At 61.5% G+C, this 16,187-nt stretch overlaps 1 protein-coding gene across 1 annotated transcript; it reads left to right on the forward strand.

The window, feature by feature from the left end:
* The first annotated feature begins 13,367 nt into the window (after positions 1-13,367).
* MRGPRG (MAS related GPR family member G) lies at positions 13,368-14,530 on the forward strand. The gene has a single exon (XM_024987511.2). The coding sequence runs from the start codon at positions 13,484-13,486 to the stop codon at positions 14,528-14,530; it is 1,047 nt and encodes a 348-aa protein (XP_024843279.2). The 5' UTR covers positions 13,368-13,483.
* The last annotated feature ends 1,657 nt before the right edge of the window (positions 14,531-16,187 follow it).

The following is a 16,187-nucleotide window of genomic DNA, read 5'->3' on the forward strand; positions in this document are numbered from 1 at the left end:
TTACTCCCAGTTATTTATTTATTTTCTCCCAACTAATTATTTTAAATTTTTTTCAACTATTGATGCTGAAATTTTTCAAACCCACTGAAAAATTAAAATAGTACAAGAGAATGCCTACTACATGCTTCTCTACTTTACTTAGGGTTCAGCTTTTTGCTCTTTTTTCTCCCTTTCCTTCTTTCTCTCTCTGTCTTTCCCCCCTCCCTCTCTCTGTCTGTCCCTTGCTGTCTCTCTCTTTCTCTCTCCATCTGTCTCTCCTCTGAAAGTGAGTTGCAAACATCCTGACACTTCACACATTTGTAAATCATTCACCGCGTGTCTCCTAAGAGCCGGAGCGCCCTCCTATCACCCAGAGTCTGAGCATTTCACGCGAGCTCTGATCCAGACACCCTGTTCTCATCCACGTGACACCCCTTGACTGTCCCCAAGATGTCCCCTTCACAGCTGTCCTTCGTTGTCTGTAGTAATACCCTCATCCTCTTTTTATTTCATAACACGGACATTTTTGAAGAGCCAGGCCCGTCACTGGGGAGGAATTTTTTAAATCTCACCATGAGTTTTTGGTGACACCTAACTCGACCCTGAAGAGTCACCTTCCTTCTCAAGACAGGTTTGCACAACCCGCTGGCTTGCTGGGCTGTGGATACAGTTTTTCATGTCTTTATCGTGTGCCTCTCTTTTCTCACCAATGTCAAAAATATCCGGATTGCCTGAAAATCTTGAGATGGACCAGACCATGGTTCCTCAAAATTAAAATGCATCCTATGAAAGTGGGCTGCCCCAACCCTTGACCTGACAACCCAGACAAGCCAGACTTTCCCAGGAGGTTTTCAGATGGACAATATCTCTCATTTCAACTCCAACCGGGAAATGGAAGGAAGAAGACCGAACGTACGATTTTTACATTACTTGAATTAGCACATCTTCGGAGTCCATTCATCATGTGACAGCTGGCAGTCTGGGTGTGCTGGGGCGTGTGGGTCACAGCAGCCACCTTCAGTGGCTTAGAGTCTGGGTGTAGGAGCATCTCAGACATGTGGTCCTTTCTCTTGGCTAAACACTGTTAAAGGAGCAATTGAGAAACGTCCGGACGACAGCTCTCCCGTGTTTATTTCCTCTCCCTGCAGACCTTCGTCCTGCATTTGTGCAGACCGACTCTCAGCTCAGGCTTGAAGGAGCCTGGGATTCCATGTGCAAGCTCACATGTGTGTGCACGTGTGTGCAGCCCCTGCCTCCCGCACCTGGGCAGCTCACGTGCTGAATCAGGCAGAGATGGGAGCAGGGCGGAGCAGATACTTGCAGTTACAACGCAGGGCCACGTGGGTGCCACGCTGCCGGGCTGACGCGGGGCTGGGGCTGGGGTGGTTCGTGGAGAAGAGGTCCCTTCCGTAAAGCCCTGGACCCTCCAGCCTCAGCCTTGTGGCCTCGGCCTTGGCCCCTCCGCACCTGCTGCTCCATCCAGGTCACCTTTTGCGCTGAAGCGTCTGCAGGGCCCAGGCCCCCTTGGGACAGCCCAAGGTCAGGCTGACGGCAGTCCAGACATGACAAGCGCCCGCGCGCCTCTGGCCTGGGTGGGTGCTGTTTCCTCTCCCCACCCTGCCGGGGCCCACAGCTCATCCTGCCTTGATGTGCAGTTCAAGGCCCACGGTTCTGGCCGAGTCCACACTGTCCCCTGCCTTGGGGCACAGACCATTGGGTCCTGGGGAGAGATTGACACTGGCCTTTGATTCCAGAGGACTCTGGGGCTGTCCTCCCAGCTGGAGCCCTGGGCCGAGCAGGCAGCCAAGCCTCCAGGCTCCCCCAGAGGTAAGGACACCTTAATTTGTCACCTCCCTGCCCTGCCTGCACCCCTCTGACCTCAGACACGGCCTGACCTCAGCCCAGGTCCTGAGTCAGGCTGGGAGAGGACATAGCTCAGGGTTCAAGGAAGCCACAGGGCCAGTGCCCACCTGAGCCCCCATCGCCAGGGCCCTAGGATCCCTGGGAATGTTTTGGCCAGGAACAGGCTCAGGCAGCCAGACGTTCCCGGGAAGGATGGAGACGCTGCCCGCTCCTCAGGGACCAGAGGGGAGACTGCTCGGGGCGCGAGGAAGCGAGTCAGCCAGGGGCCAAGGGAGACGCCCGCGGTTCCCCACCAGCTCCGGATGGAAGGTTTGAAATATTGTTCTTTTCATCGGGTGAAACCAGGCTCACTCCTCAGCTATTCAGTTATCTCAGAGGTTGGACAAACACCACAAAAACATTCAACCAAACCCATGAAACCTGCCTTCTTTTCATGGCCTTGCTCCTGGCGGGGCCGGAGGCAGGGAGGGAGGCTGGGAGGGGAGGGGTTGGACCCTGTGGCTCAGGTGTGTGGGGCCCGCAGGACTCGGCGTCACACCGGAATCCCGTCCACACCCCCTGCAGGCCCGAGCCCTGCCTCCCAGGGGCCGCGTGCTGGGGCACGGAGCTCAGGGACAGGGTGAAGAGACTTTGGCTCCAGCTGGGGCTTTGACCCCCACCCCGGGTGGACCCCGCAGACCAGGGGATCCAACTTGGACCGTAGGCAGGACTCACTGTCCCAGAGACGCAGGGTTGGGGCAAGTGGGCTGGACTCCGCTGCCCGCTCACCCACACCCACCCGGGGCTGTCATTTCACCCTCTTCAAACAGGAGGCGTCAGAGAACTGGGCGTGTGAGCAGAGAGGGAGACAGCGGGCCCGCAGGGCGGCTGGCGCTGCTGAGCTCAGGGCCCTCCGGGGGCCTTCTGTCCTGGAAGGGGGCGGAGCAGGGGGCTCTGAGCCCAGCCTTGGGTGGCAGCAAGTCACCAGCACCGGTGCAGGGGTCCCTGCTCAGCAGCCCCCACCGTCCCACTCCTCACCACAGCTTCCAGCCCTCCGTGAGACCAGAGAGCCCACTGCCATCAGGGAGGGAGGGGAGCCCAGCCTGAGCCCCGGCATCCAGCCAGTCTCTGGGTGGAAGCAAACCTCAGCCCGAGTCCTGCCACCTCACCAGGAGGAGCCTTGGGCTCCAGGTGCTGGTGAGAACGCGGCCAGGCCAGGAGACCTTAGGGGGCGGGATGCCGGCCTCCACGAGGAGACCTGGCCCTGGCCCGAGCCCACGTTCTGGGAAGGTGGGTTCTCCACACTGTCACCCTGCCCTGCCCTGCTCCCCAGGCGGACCCTGAGGGACTAGGGGGCACCCTCAGTAGTCAGAGGTGTGCGTTTTCATGCTCCTCCGTGTCCTCTGTCAATCTCTCCCTCCCCGAAAGATGGGAGCGGAAGGTGGAGGTGCATCAGCTGTGCGGGGGTGATCGCTGGCCTCCTGCCCTCTGTGCTGGGTGGTCCTTGGGGCTGCGGCTTAGCTGGGTTACTGGGGTGAGGCACAGGGCTGCGGCTCAGGGCCACTGGATTTATGGGGGTCCCAGCTCTGGGACCCCATCATGGGCAGACACGCTGAATGCTGAGGTCCCCGCCGGCACGCAGGAGCTGCCCCAGGGACTCAGGACTCACTGCTGGGGAGGGTGAGGGGCCGGTGAGGACGGGGCATGGGCCGAGGAGGTTTCCTAGGGTCATGACCTTGCCGTGACCCTGTGAGCCAAGGTCATGACCTCAGGGTTGTGACAACAGAGAGGCCCCCAAGGATGAAGACCTGCTTTACGAGGATGACAAATGTGATGCCGGGCCTCTTACGGGCTGTCCCTCCGAGGCCACGCCACTCGTCGGACGCGGCAGGCACCCTGCTCTCACTCCGAAGACGCACAGGACTTGTCCTGAGGATCAGAAACACTGCAAGAACCAGGGAGCCTCGGGGCCCACCTGGCCCAGCGCCCCTCCCCACGGAGGGGCCCCGGAGACTGGGCCTCGTGCTGAAATCCCCTCTGCTCTGGGCCCTGGAGGGGGCGGCAGGCTCAAAGCTAGCAGTCGGGGCAAGTGGGAGTGGTCCCGCCCTCCGCGGGGGTCTCAGCCCTCCTCCCCGTCACCACCCAGCTCTTGGCTCTCGCCCCCTCAGGTGTGGGGAGGAGGGACCTGGAACCCCCAGAAACTCAGGCACTGCCCAGGCTTCCTGAGCCCTTGGGCCCTCCCGCCCTGACCTTGAACCTGCCTGATGACGGAGCCGGGAGACCCGACGGACAGTGTCCCGATAGCCCAGGAGGAGGTGCTTTAAACTGCATGGTCTGTCCCTCAGTCAGACCCTGGGCCAGATGGGCTGCGGGGGCCAGACCGGTCCTGCGACGTTCAGCTGCAGCCTCTCCAGGGCCCCCTCGGCGCCTGCCTCTGGGCGTGGCCTGTGCCAGTCTCGTCTTCCTCGGGGCCACGCGCTGGCCATGGTCCCTAACTTGCTGCCTGAGCAGCTGACCTCCCGCCCTCCGTCCAGACCGGCCCGGCCGCACTGGGACCCTTCTGCTGTGTCCTGGGCGTCATTCTCCCCCCGGCCACCTGACCACCTGCCTGTGCAGCCTCACCCGGGCCTCTGCCGGCCGCCGCCCCTGCCGCTCAGGAGCACCTCCCAGGCTCCTCAGGGAGTACGGTGCCTGGGCTATGCTGGGGGTGGTGTCCTGCCCCAGACCTGCAGGGGTGCTGCTCGTGGCGCCGTCCACCCACCGGCCCTACCCGCGTCCCTGCATCTCCTTCCGCACCTTCTTCTCTGCGGAAATTGCGGGCACATGGCCCCCAGCTCCACCGCTGCGGCCCGTCTACCTCTGCCCACACCCCTCACAGGGGCCCCCCTGCAGGTGCTGGGGGTCAAGGCCGAGCTGGGGCGCAGGAGACAGGCCTCCCGCACGGGGGCCTCCTCGTGGGAGTGATGGCTAAGACCACGGGGCTGGGCAGGGGAGGTGGCCAGGGTTGTACCGACCACAGTTACCACACACGTGACTGGGGGGGCTGCCCGTCTTGAAGGGTGCTGGGACCAGAGGCTGGGTCAGTGAGACCCAAGGTGGTGGCCTTTGCTGGTGACCAGGTCTCGTGTCCCTGGAGATGTCACGTCTCCCCTTGCACACAAGGATCATCAGGAGTGGCTGCTGGAGAAGTGGCTTCCAGCCCCGACTACACTGGGGTGGGGTCTCTGGGGTGGGGGTCAGCAATATGCATTTGGAGGAAACTGCCCAGGTGGTTCTTATGCCCAGGACATGCAGGATGCCCCGCCGACTCTGTTCCAGGTGAGGAGAGCCAGGGAAGGCACGGGACCGCGGCCAGCCACCAGGCAGACACACAGCCCAGTCCACCCCAAGCCCACCTTCCCTGCTCCCCTCCAGCCTCCACACAGCTGCAGCCAGCAGAGAGCATGTCTCCCGTGAAAGCTACGATGACCCTGGAATTGAAGCCCCACTTAGGCGTGGGGGAGCATCACTTTGCTGTCCAGCAGAAATTAACAAAAATTGTCAATCAACTCTATTTCAATAATTTTTTAAAAAAACATATATAAGGAGCATTTTCTCCGAATTCTAGACAGCATATTCAGAAGCAGAGACATTACTGTGCCAACAAAGGTCCGTCTAGTCAAATCTTTAGTTTTTCCTGTAGCCGTGTATGGATGTGAGAGTTGAACCATAAAGAAAGCTGAGCGCCAAAGAACTGATGCTTCTGAACTGGCGTGCTGGAGAAGACTCTTGAGAGTCCTTGGACTGCAAGGAGATCCAACCAATCCATCCTAAAGGAAATCAGCCCTTAATATTCATTGGAAGGACTGATGCTGAAGCTGAAACTACAATACTTTAGCCACCTGATGCAAAGAACTGACTCACTGGAAAAGACCCTGATGCTGGGAAAGATTGAGGGCAGGAGGAGAAAGGGACGACAGAGACTGAGATGGTTGGATGGCATCACCGACTCGATGGACATGAGTTTGAGCAAGCTCTGGGAGTTGGTGATGGACAGGGAGGCCTGGCATGCTGCAGTCCATAGGGTCGCAGAGTCTGACATGATTGAGCAACTGAACTGAACTGAAGGAGCATTTTCTCCGAATTCTACACATGAATATAACTCTGACCCCTAGCCCCTAAGCCTCAGGGATGGAAGGACATTGATCTCCGCCATGATTGACCCTATCCCTCCCTAGTCGGGGTGAGGGTCCAGACTCTTGCCCAGAACCGTGATGTCCTGATCTCAGAGGTGCCCTCCTCCTGGTCATCACCCCACAAGGACTGTGCTGGAGCCTGTATCCTGGCTGGCAGGGTGCCTTCACCCCAGCCTCCCAAGTGTCCCGGGCAGTTTGGGTCCAGGGATCCTGCGAGGTGGGAGCCCCCGAGGCTAGGGCCACTGCTCCAGGAACACTGTGTAGCCCCCGCTTGGGGCTTTCCCACCTCTCGGGGCCGACGGGCATGGCATGGCACAGCCCTCAGGGTGGCAGAGCTCCTCGCCCCGCCTCCAGAACGTGACTGTCAACCTCCATCACTCCACTTGGGGAAACGAGGCTCAGAAGAGGAAGTGGCCTCAAGTACCACCTTCAGCCTCCAGATACAAACCTCCCCCGGAGGCAGGGGAGAACCCAGGAGAAAAGCAGGAGCCGGCCGTCCCCTCCCGTGGACGGCCCCCCAGGAAATCCGCTTTCAGCAGAGTCACCGATGTGTTTGGCTGTGTCGAGTCTTTGTTGCGACACCCGCGCTCTTCATCACTTCTCGTGGGACCTTTTGTTGCAGCCCACGGACTCTAGCTGCCGTGCGTGAGCTCAGCGGTTGGGCCGTGCGGCCTAGTCGTCCCACGGCACACAGGGTCTTAGTTCCCGGACCAGGGATCGAACCTGCGTCTCTGCATTGCAAGGCAGAGTCCTAACCACCAGACCACCAGAGAAGTCGCCTTGGGGATCCTTTTAATAATGTGGAAAAGTCCTCCCACCTTACGGATGGGACCCCACACTGAGGCTGAGTCGCTGCTGGGCCCCCACCAGGGAAGCAGAGCCAAAAGTGACCTCAAGAGGCCCCAGCACCCCCTGCCGTGTCTGGGGCAGACAGAGCTCAATGGCTTTCAGACTCTCCCTCCCTCCTGGAGGGCCCACCCCCAGCACCCCAGGGTTTGGGGGGTTCTCAATTCCTCCTTATTGGGCTCCATGAAGCAGGGGCTCCTTCTGCAAGGAGCCCCAGAACTGCAGCATTCTCTGGGGTCTCTCTGGACCCCTGGTCGTGGGTGTGGAAGCAGGTCACACAGCAGACGTGTGGCCCAATGGCCTGAGTGGCTGCGAGGCATTCTCTCTGCCGGGATCTCACTGCTTAGCCCCTGTCTTGTAATCTGTGGGACCCCAGGACTCTGGACCCAGACTGCTAGAGCCTGGACCCTGGAACCTGCAGGCTCCCCCAGGCAAGTACACCTTAATATCTCATCGCCCCACCCTGCCCACACCTCTCTGACCTCAGGAAAAGCCTGAACTCAGCCCGTGTCCTGAGTCAGGCTGGGAGGGGAGACAGCCCCAGGTCCCAGGAGGCCGGGGTCCCAGGGCCAAAGGCAGTGACCACCGATCTCCCACCCCAGGACCCCAGAACTGTTCTGGCCAGGACAGAGTTCCCAGGAACAGGTATGTCACTGCTTGAGCAGGCAGAGAGACATTCCTGGGAAGGGTTTGGACACTGACCTTCCTCAGGGACCGGAGGGGAGGCTGCTCAGGGCACGAGGCAGCCTGTGAACCAGGAACTGAAGGAGGTAACCCGGCACCCCCCACCCCATCCCCAGCCTGCATGAAGGTTCTAAGTCATCATTTGTTTTTATCGTGTGGGGCCACACTCACTGCTCAGGTATTTAATTATCTCAGCAGTTGGAGAACAACAAAAATAGTCAACCTAAAATATGAAATCCTGCCGAGTTTTATCTTTTTTATGAATTGCACAATTCTTCCAGAACCCCTGGACCCTTTGGTGTCTGAAAAACACCCCACCCCGACCCCCGCTGCCCTGTCTGGGATGTGGGGAGGGGGCTCAGCTGGAGCCGCCGCTCTTAGCTCTGTGGACGACAAGGCTTCTGCAGAGTGGTCCTGGGCTTGGTGATTTTGTGAACTGGTGCTTTGAGAGAAAAGGCCTAATTCTTTAAAACCCTTTTGGCAGTCACCGGAGTCATAATAAAGATAAGAAAAGCCAATGAATGCCAAGTCTGTACTATGCTGGTCACGGGGTCGAACATGTAACATGCGTGACATCATGTAAACGTCCGGAAGGGACATCCCTTCAGGACAGAGAGCTGAGTGCTGGCCGAGGGGGTCTGGTTTCCCAAGGAGGGGGCCGAGCTCCCAATCCAGAGTCCTCTGCCCCCTTTCCCAGGGCAGGAGGAGTTAAGCAGCCCCTTAGAAGCCCCTTGATCAAATGGCCTAAGAGGTAAAGAATCCGCCTGCAATGCAGGAGACCGGGGTTCGATCCCTGGGTCGGGAAGATCCCCTGGAGGAGGGCATGGTAACCCACTCCAGTATCCTTGCCTGGAGAATCCCATGGACAGAGGAGCCTGGCGGGCTACCATCCATGGGATCGGAAAGAGTCGGACACGGCTGAGCAACTAAGTACATACACACAGGAGCCCGTTGGCATGCGAGACCCCAGGTCGGAAAGATGTCGGCTTCAGGGTGCAGACGGCCCGCTCGCTCCATCCCGCGGTTCTCAGCTCCCACCCGCCCCAACCGCGTCTTCTGTTTTCTGGGTTTCCCACACTGCCTCCTGACCCCACAGGGGCTGCGCCTCCCTCAGTGAGCAGCTTCCTAGACAGCAAACCGCTGCCCACAGCTTCGCGAGTGAAACCGACCAGCCACAGCCCACACCCGCCACACACCATCAGCTGCAGAGGGGGCAGGTCCAGACAGCCAGGGACAGACCCTGTGCCCCAGAGCCCCCAGGGGTGATTCAAACCAGCCAATCCTGAGCCCACTCACCCTGACTCACCCCTCCCTTCCCACGGAAACCACAGTTAAGCCTCCGGCCCACACGGTCCCCTCCCTCTGCCGCCTGGCCTCATCACGCTTCCCCAGGTGGGGGTTCCTGGTGGCCCCCCTCCCCTGAAGAACTTGAATAGCACTCTAACCTCTTGCTGTTGCTATTCAATTGCTAAGTCACCTCTGACTCTTTGAGACCTCACGAACAGCAGCACACCAGGCTTCCCTGTCCTTCACCGTCTCCCGGAGCTTGCTCAAACTCATGTCCATTGAGTCGGTGATGCCATCCAACCATCTCATCCTCTGTTGTCCCCTTCTCCTCCTGCCCTCTATCTTTCCCAGCATCAGACAGCCTGGACACAGGCCACCGGCTGTGAACAGGCTCAGGAGACACAAGTCCAAACAAGCACACTGGTGTTTGGGCGACGGCACAAGCCGCTGGCCTCCAGGCTCCAGGAATAGCCCGCAGCTCTGAGAACTGCTGTGTGCTTCGGGGAGAGCCGGGGAGGGGCTGGCTCGAATCCCTCCCCACCCGCTGAGGTCTGCTGCTCTCAGCGCCGGGCCTCGGTTTCCCCATCTGCAAGCAGGGCCGGCGGCATCTCAGAGACACTTGTGTCATAAACGAGCTGCTCCGTGGAGAGCAGACAGCGTGTGACGCGCGTCGCAGGAGTGGCCAGGGCCAAGGCCCCCAGTCGGGGCAGCTAATGACGACAGATGTCTTCTCTCACTGTCCGCAGGGCAGAGTCTGAAGTCTAGGTGGTCCAGGGCTCCAGGGCGGGGCCTTCCTGCCCTTCCAGCCTCCGGGCGCTCCAGGCGCCCCTGGGCTTGTGGCTGCAGCTCTCCAGCCTCTGCCTCCGTGGGCACGTGGCCCTTCCTCCATGTGTCTTTCCTGTCCTGTCTCTTATAAGGACACCTACTGTGTTCAGGGTCCACCTGGGTGATCCGGAATGACCTCATCTCAAAGCCCTCCCTTCTTCCCAGTGAGGTTCCAGGGACCGACAGGTCGTGTCTCCGGGGGCCCCGTCAGGCCCAGGACACGCCCCGCACAGGTGTGTGCTGCCGTTGCTGCCAACATGCTGAGAGCGGACGCGCCTCCCGAGGCTGCGCTGAGAGCTTCGTGCGCACCAGGCCCCCCTGGCCGCCGTGGGCAGAGACCACGGGGCGGCGGTGGGACATAGGGCCAGCGCTGCAGAGAGGAGGCGGGGGACAGGAGGACAGGGAGGGCTGGGGTGAGGCCTCGGGTACCGAGGGCGTGGCGGGCTGGGGTGAGGCCTTCGGTACCAAGGTTGGGACGGCTCGTGGGAGAAGGCGACCTGAGCAAAGGGGAGGGGCAGCGGAGAGCATCCTGAGACCTGGGGGCACACTGGGAGGGGCGGGGCCGGGCCCTGCTTCCTGGGTCTCCCCACGCAGTGATTCACACCTTACAGCCACGAGCAGAAACTTTCGCAGGGGCTGGGGACCGAGGCTCTGCCAGGGGTCACAGGCTGGAACTCTTGCTCCACAGGCTGCGCCTCTGCTACAGAAACGAGTTCAGAGCCAAACCCGTGAACTGGAAATATTAGGATGTGAACTGGGAGACCAGGATCCACACTGTATAAAACAGGTAACTAATGAGAACCTATTGTCCAGCACAGGGAGCCCTACTCACTGCTCTGTGGTGACCTGAATGGGAAGACATACAAAATAAGGGGACAGGACTTCCCTGGGGCTCCAGGGGCTAAGAATCCTCTGCCAGCGCAGAGGGTAGGGGTTTGATCTGCGGTCGGGGAAGATCCCATGTGCTACAGAGCAGCTGAGCCGTGCGCCGCAGCTCCTGAAGCCTCAGGTCTTGAAGCCTCGGCTCCTGAAGCCGCAGCTCCTGAAGCCGCAGCTCCTGAAGCCTCAGCTCCTGAAATTCGTGCTGTAGCAGCTCCGCAACCGGAGAGTAGCCCCTCTCGCTGAGACTGGGAGAATGCTCTCGCAGCAGCAAAGACCCAGAGCAGCCAAAAGTAAAAAAATAAATACAATTGTTTTTTTTTAAGAGAGGGGATGTGCATAGAAACATGTGGCTGATTCGCCTTGCTGTGCAACAGAGACTACCACAGCACCGTGAAGCGACAAAGAGAACGTGTCGGCCACTCAGTCACGTTTGATTCTGCGACCCCATGGATGGTAGCTCCTCTGTCCACGGCATTCCCCAGGCAGGAATACTAGAGTGGGTAGCCGTTTCCTTCTCCAGGGGATCTTCCCAATCCAGGGACTGAACCTGGGTCTCCCGCACTGCAGGCAGATCCTTTACTGTCTGAGCCACCATAAAGCAACTATACCCCATTAAAAAATTATTTTTTAAAAAAAGAAAGAAAAATGCTGACAAACAGCATCTCTACACATGACTTCTGACTTGTGCTCTGAGTCCCCAGGGCCGCAGAACAGCCCACAGAAAAGGCGAGTCTTTGGCAGGACCAGCTCAGGACACGAAGCTTGGACAAGTGTTTTAACCCCTAAGGGTCAGTGAGCAGCTGGGACCCGCGGGTGTGAGGCTGGCAAGTGGACAGTCGGGATGGGTCCTCAAGAAAGAGGCCAACATCTGCAGGCCCGACCACCCAGAGCAGGACTGCCCAGGGCCCACCGTGGGGTCCAGCCCTAGGCCGGGCACGAGCTGTCGGGGAATGGTCAGGCCACAGAGAGGGACGCTGAGGCCTGGGGGGGTTAGGTCCTTCCGCCCAGGCCACACGGCCAGGCTCCTGCCTCACTGCCGGTCTCCCACACACCAGGGGACCGAGGAGCCAGCTTGGCCTGAGGAGCACCCCCCCAGATGTGAGGTCCAGCCCCCACTGGATCGGGGGCCCCAGGAGGCCGCTTGCTGCCGTCCACGCAACTCATATGCTGAGGAGGAACGGCAGGGCTGGCTCACACGAGTGCATCGCTGTCTGAGCTCATCCTGTGGACGGGAGGGAGGGGCCCTCCCACTTCCAAGAAACTGGCCGGGAGCCTGGGTCCAGCCAGTTGGGCCCCGGGGACACAGGAGGATTTAGGGCCTGGGAGGAGCCCCAGGCGACGGTGAGCAGCTGAGAGGCGCCCAGTCAGCAGGTAAGAAGCCTTGGGGCCCCTGCACCCAGCCCACCTACTCTCCCCTGCCGGCTCTGGACTCCCCTGAGGACTTTCGGGCCTGGGAGCTGGGGTGAGGATGGGGAAGCAGACGGCGGACGCGTCATTTACAAGCCGGGACCCTGTGCCCTCATTTGTATGTACCGGGCAAGTGTGCCCGTTCTGAGAGCCAACAGGACAGCCGTCCAGGTAGCCCCTCCACTCCTCACCGCCTGCCGGGGCCAGAGCCCCCCCTCCCAGCGCTGGCCCTCACCCTCCACCTGGCTCAGCCCCTGGGGTCCCTCGGGGAGACCGAGGTCCCGAGAGGGGCTCAGCACAGTCCCCCCTACGACCCCAGAGTCCAGCCCGGCCCTCTGCGTCCCCTGACACCACCAAGCATGCCCGTTCCCCGCTCATGGAGATCCTGCGGAGGGTAAAGCCAAGAGACCCCGACCCACCCCGCTAAGCCCCGCTCCCGGGCGCAAGGAGAGCCACACAGAAGGAGCAGGCGAGGACCCCGGGCTGGGAGGCTGGGAGGGTCCCAGGGGGCTGCGGAAGTTTCCAGGGTCCTAAAGGAGGCAGACCTGGGTAACAGGGGCGGTGAGGATGGTCCAGGCAGAGGCACAGCCTGGCCGGGGGGCACCTAGGGGAGACCCCGAGGTTGGGAGGCAGGCTGTCCACCCCCCCCCCGTGTCTCTGGGTGTCTCTGTGTCTCTTCGTGTCTCTTTCACTCTCTGGGTGTGTGTCTGTCTCTCCCCGCATGGCTCCCTGACTCCTCACCCTAGGCTGACAGCCGCTGCGAGGCTGAGAACAAAGGCCAGCATGGACTCTGCGGGGAGCGGGCAGAGGGAAGGGCACCTCTGAGACCCCGCATCGGGGTCTGCCTCCCCTGCCCCTAAGGGGCTGGCAGCAGATGCTTGCACTGGTTTCTCCTGAGGACCCGGGGCATCACCGCATCCCCAAGGTTGCCAAGGCTTCGGAGCTGCACGTGGCCAACCCGCCTGCAGCGGGAGGAGCCGGCTGAACTCCTGCCCGGTCCGGAGAGCCAGGGAGGCTGGGGGTGCCCTCAGCCTTCTCTCAGCCTCCCAGCCTCCCACCGCCCCCACAGTACAGCTCCCACCCCCAGCCCCGCTGCCCACCCTCCATGGCCAGCACAGGACTGAGTGTGCTCATGGCGACCGCTGGTCTGCGCCTGGCTGACCCTCTGGGGCTGGGGTCCAGCGGGAGCGTAGTCCAGCCTCTCCCCACATGGAGTCCCCGAGTCGTGTCCACACGGGCGCCCCCTTTGCCTCGAGTCCTGTCCAGTCGATGCCGACCTCTGCAGCGACGTTGGTACGCGGCTGTTTGTGCGTTTAGTCTAACCATCCAGCCAGGGGCAGGACCACCCACCTGGTCGGAATTCTCTTCTCCCCGGATCAGGCGTGTCTTACGGAATCCTCCTTTTACCAAGAGGTCGGGGGGCCTGCAGGGCTGGGCGCTGGCCTGGAAGGGGCCGTCCGGCGGCCTCGGGATGCGCCTGCGTACTGACAACTCGACATCTGTCACTTCCCTCCAGGGTCCTGCCTGCCAGCCGCCCAGCCAGCCAGCCAGCCAGCATGCTCGGGATCTGGGGGACCTTCAGCAGCGTGGTTTTCTACCTCACCCTGGCCGTGGGCCTCGGGGGACTGCTGGGGAACGCGCTGGTGCTCTGGCACCTCGGCTTCCACATCAAGAAGGGCCCCTTCGCCGTCTACGTGCTCCACCTGGCCGCCGCGGACTTCCTGTTCCTGGGCTGCCAGCTCACCTTCTCGGCCGTGCAGGCGGCCCTGGGCTCCGGGCACAGCCTCTACTTTGCGGTCACCTTCGTGGCCTTCTCCGTGGGCCTCTGGCTGCTGGCGGCCTTCAGCGCCGAATGCTGCCTCTCCGACCTCTTCCCTGCCTGCTACCAGGGCTGCCGCCCCAGACACACGTTGGGCGTCGTCTGCGGCCTCAGCTGGGCCCTGGCCCCGCCGGCTGTGCTGCTGACCGCCAATGCCTGCGGCCTGCTGCGTGAGAGCATGCGCCTGCTGGCCTGCCTGCGCTACCACGCAGCCAGCGTCGCCGGGCTGCTGGCCCTGGCCTGCGCGGCCTTCGCGGCTGGCCTGGTCCTCCTCGTCTGGGGGGCCTGCTGCTCCCAGCGCCAGCGCCCGCGGTTCTACGGCGCCGTGCTGGGCTCCGAGCTCCTGCTGCTCGTCTGCGGCCTCCCCTACCTCCTCTGCTGGACACTGCGCCCGTACCTCCCAAGCTTCCTGCTGTCCACCTTCTTCCCCCTGGCCACCCTCCTGGCCTGTGTCCACTGCAGCGGCAGGCCCCTCATCTACTTCATGGTGGGCCGGCAGCCGGGCCGGCGGGAGCCTCTGCGGGTGGTCCTCCGGCGCTCCCTGGGGGAGGGCGCCCAGCTGGGGGCCGGCGGGGTCTCCCTGCCCGTGGGCCGCGTGTGGGGGCCGCCCTGGCTGCCCCCCACCCCCCATCCCTTGCCAGACCCTCCAGGACTCCACGTCATTGCCCGGCTCACTCAGTTTGGGGACCCAACGGCTGGGTGCCAGGTGAGAGCCGTGGTCTTGACTCCCCGCCCCTGGCCTGCAGGGGACAAGGGCAGCCCGAGGACCAGGCCAGAGACATAGCAAGGAGGCGGGGAGCCCCCAGACTGGGGTGAGGAGGGGCACCCCAGCTCCCGCCTCCTTCCCACCTTGCCACCAGCTGAGGCAGGAGTGAAGAGGACACGGCCCCCCCAAGGCCTACATGGGGAGCTGGGCAGAGGGGAGCCGGGACACTGGCTGAGTGAGGGGCTGTCCTCACTGAGGCCCAGCCCCCCAGGGGACCCCTCCCAGAACCTTCCCTGCAGTCTCCCCACTGGCCACCAGATGGCGCGGCTTCCCCACCAAGTGCGCACAAAGCCCGTGGGCAAAGCGGGGGTCACTGCAGAGCCAGGTGCCCCCTCAGCCCTCCCCTGCCCCTCCCAGCCCCGGGGGTCCTCGACACCTGCTGCCTGGAGGGTGCCCTTGCCCCCCACCCCCATCTTCAGCTTCCCCTCCTCCAGGGAATCCTCTGCTCCCCCATCACTCCCCGCCCGTCCCTGCCCACCTGCCGCAGACCATGCCCCTTCCCCTGCCAGCACCCCACCCCCAGGGCTTCCCTGGTGAAGAAGGGGAGGGAGGGAGGGAGACTGATGGTGGACGGACCGGTACATGAGTGGATGGACGGATGGTGATGTGGAAGAGCGAATGGGAGGGAGGAGGAAGACAGCTGACGCCATTCCTTGCAGCTTCCAAAGTGGAGATCCTTGTATGTGTTTCTGATGATATTTTAAAATGATACTTCATGGTCATTGTCAAGACTTTCAAGTCCTACAGAAAACATTGAAAAGCTAAGTCACCAAACCTTTTGGACTTAGAGGGAGGCACATGAGGCATAGAACCCTCCAGCCGTGTTCATTTTTGTGATGGAGACCCACAGAAATTTCAAATTTTACCAAAGATGAAGACATTCTATACCTGCTACATGAAACCTGTTACAACACCAGGAGAATTGTTTTTTAAAAGTTGTCCCTTTTCCACTAGAAAAGGCATGTGCTGCTCATCCTTGGGACTTTGGAGAACGCTAAGGAAAGGAAAGAAGACTTACCTGGACCCCTTCCCGGCCCAGAGACACTTCTGCAGGTTGTCCATCCTTCCTGGGGTGGACAGGACTGTGGCCACCCCAGGTCCTCCCACCTGGTCTCCCCAGACAGTGCCCTGAGGACTGGATGATTCCAGCCAAGGGAGGCCATGGCTCTGACAGCCTAGCAGGCTCAGGAAGGAGGGTCAGCGACCTCAGCCTTGGCTTTGGGGGTAAGATGGGGAGAGGCCGTCCATTCTTGGGACCACTTCACACTGGACCCAAGGAGGGGTGTGGCCTCCTTCCTAGAGTCCCTGGAAATGCGATGGGGGGGGGGGGGCAGCCTCAGAGATGCGCCAACACCAGCCTCCACCTCTCCCAGCCCCAGGAAATAGCTTCGGGGCCCCCTGAGGGGCCGTCCATCTGCGTGCCGCCGGCAGAGACAGATAGGCAGCCGGGCAGCTGGCAGTGTCTGGGGTGCGTGATGAGCAGCCCCGTCTGGACAGATGGGCAGGGCCGGACCTCTGTCCCGGAACACGCTGCTGGGGAACGGATGCCAGCCTGGGCCCTGTAGAGCCCGCGCGTCCCCAGTCCCGGAGACGTGACGCCACCGAGAGGGGCCTGCAAAGGCAGGACTGGGCTCCTGGCCCTCTGGCGTCTCTCCAGCCGGGTGACCTCCGGCGA

Source organism: Bos taurus, chromosome 29 (genome assembly GCF_002263795.3).
Source record: "Bos taurus isolate L1 Dominette 01449 registration number 42190680 breed Hereford chromosome 29, ARS-UCD2.0, whole genome shotgun sequence".
NCBI classification, from domain to species: Eukaryota; Metazoa; Chordata; class Mammalia; order Artiodactyla; family Bovidae; genus Bos; species Bos taurus.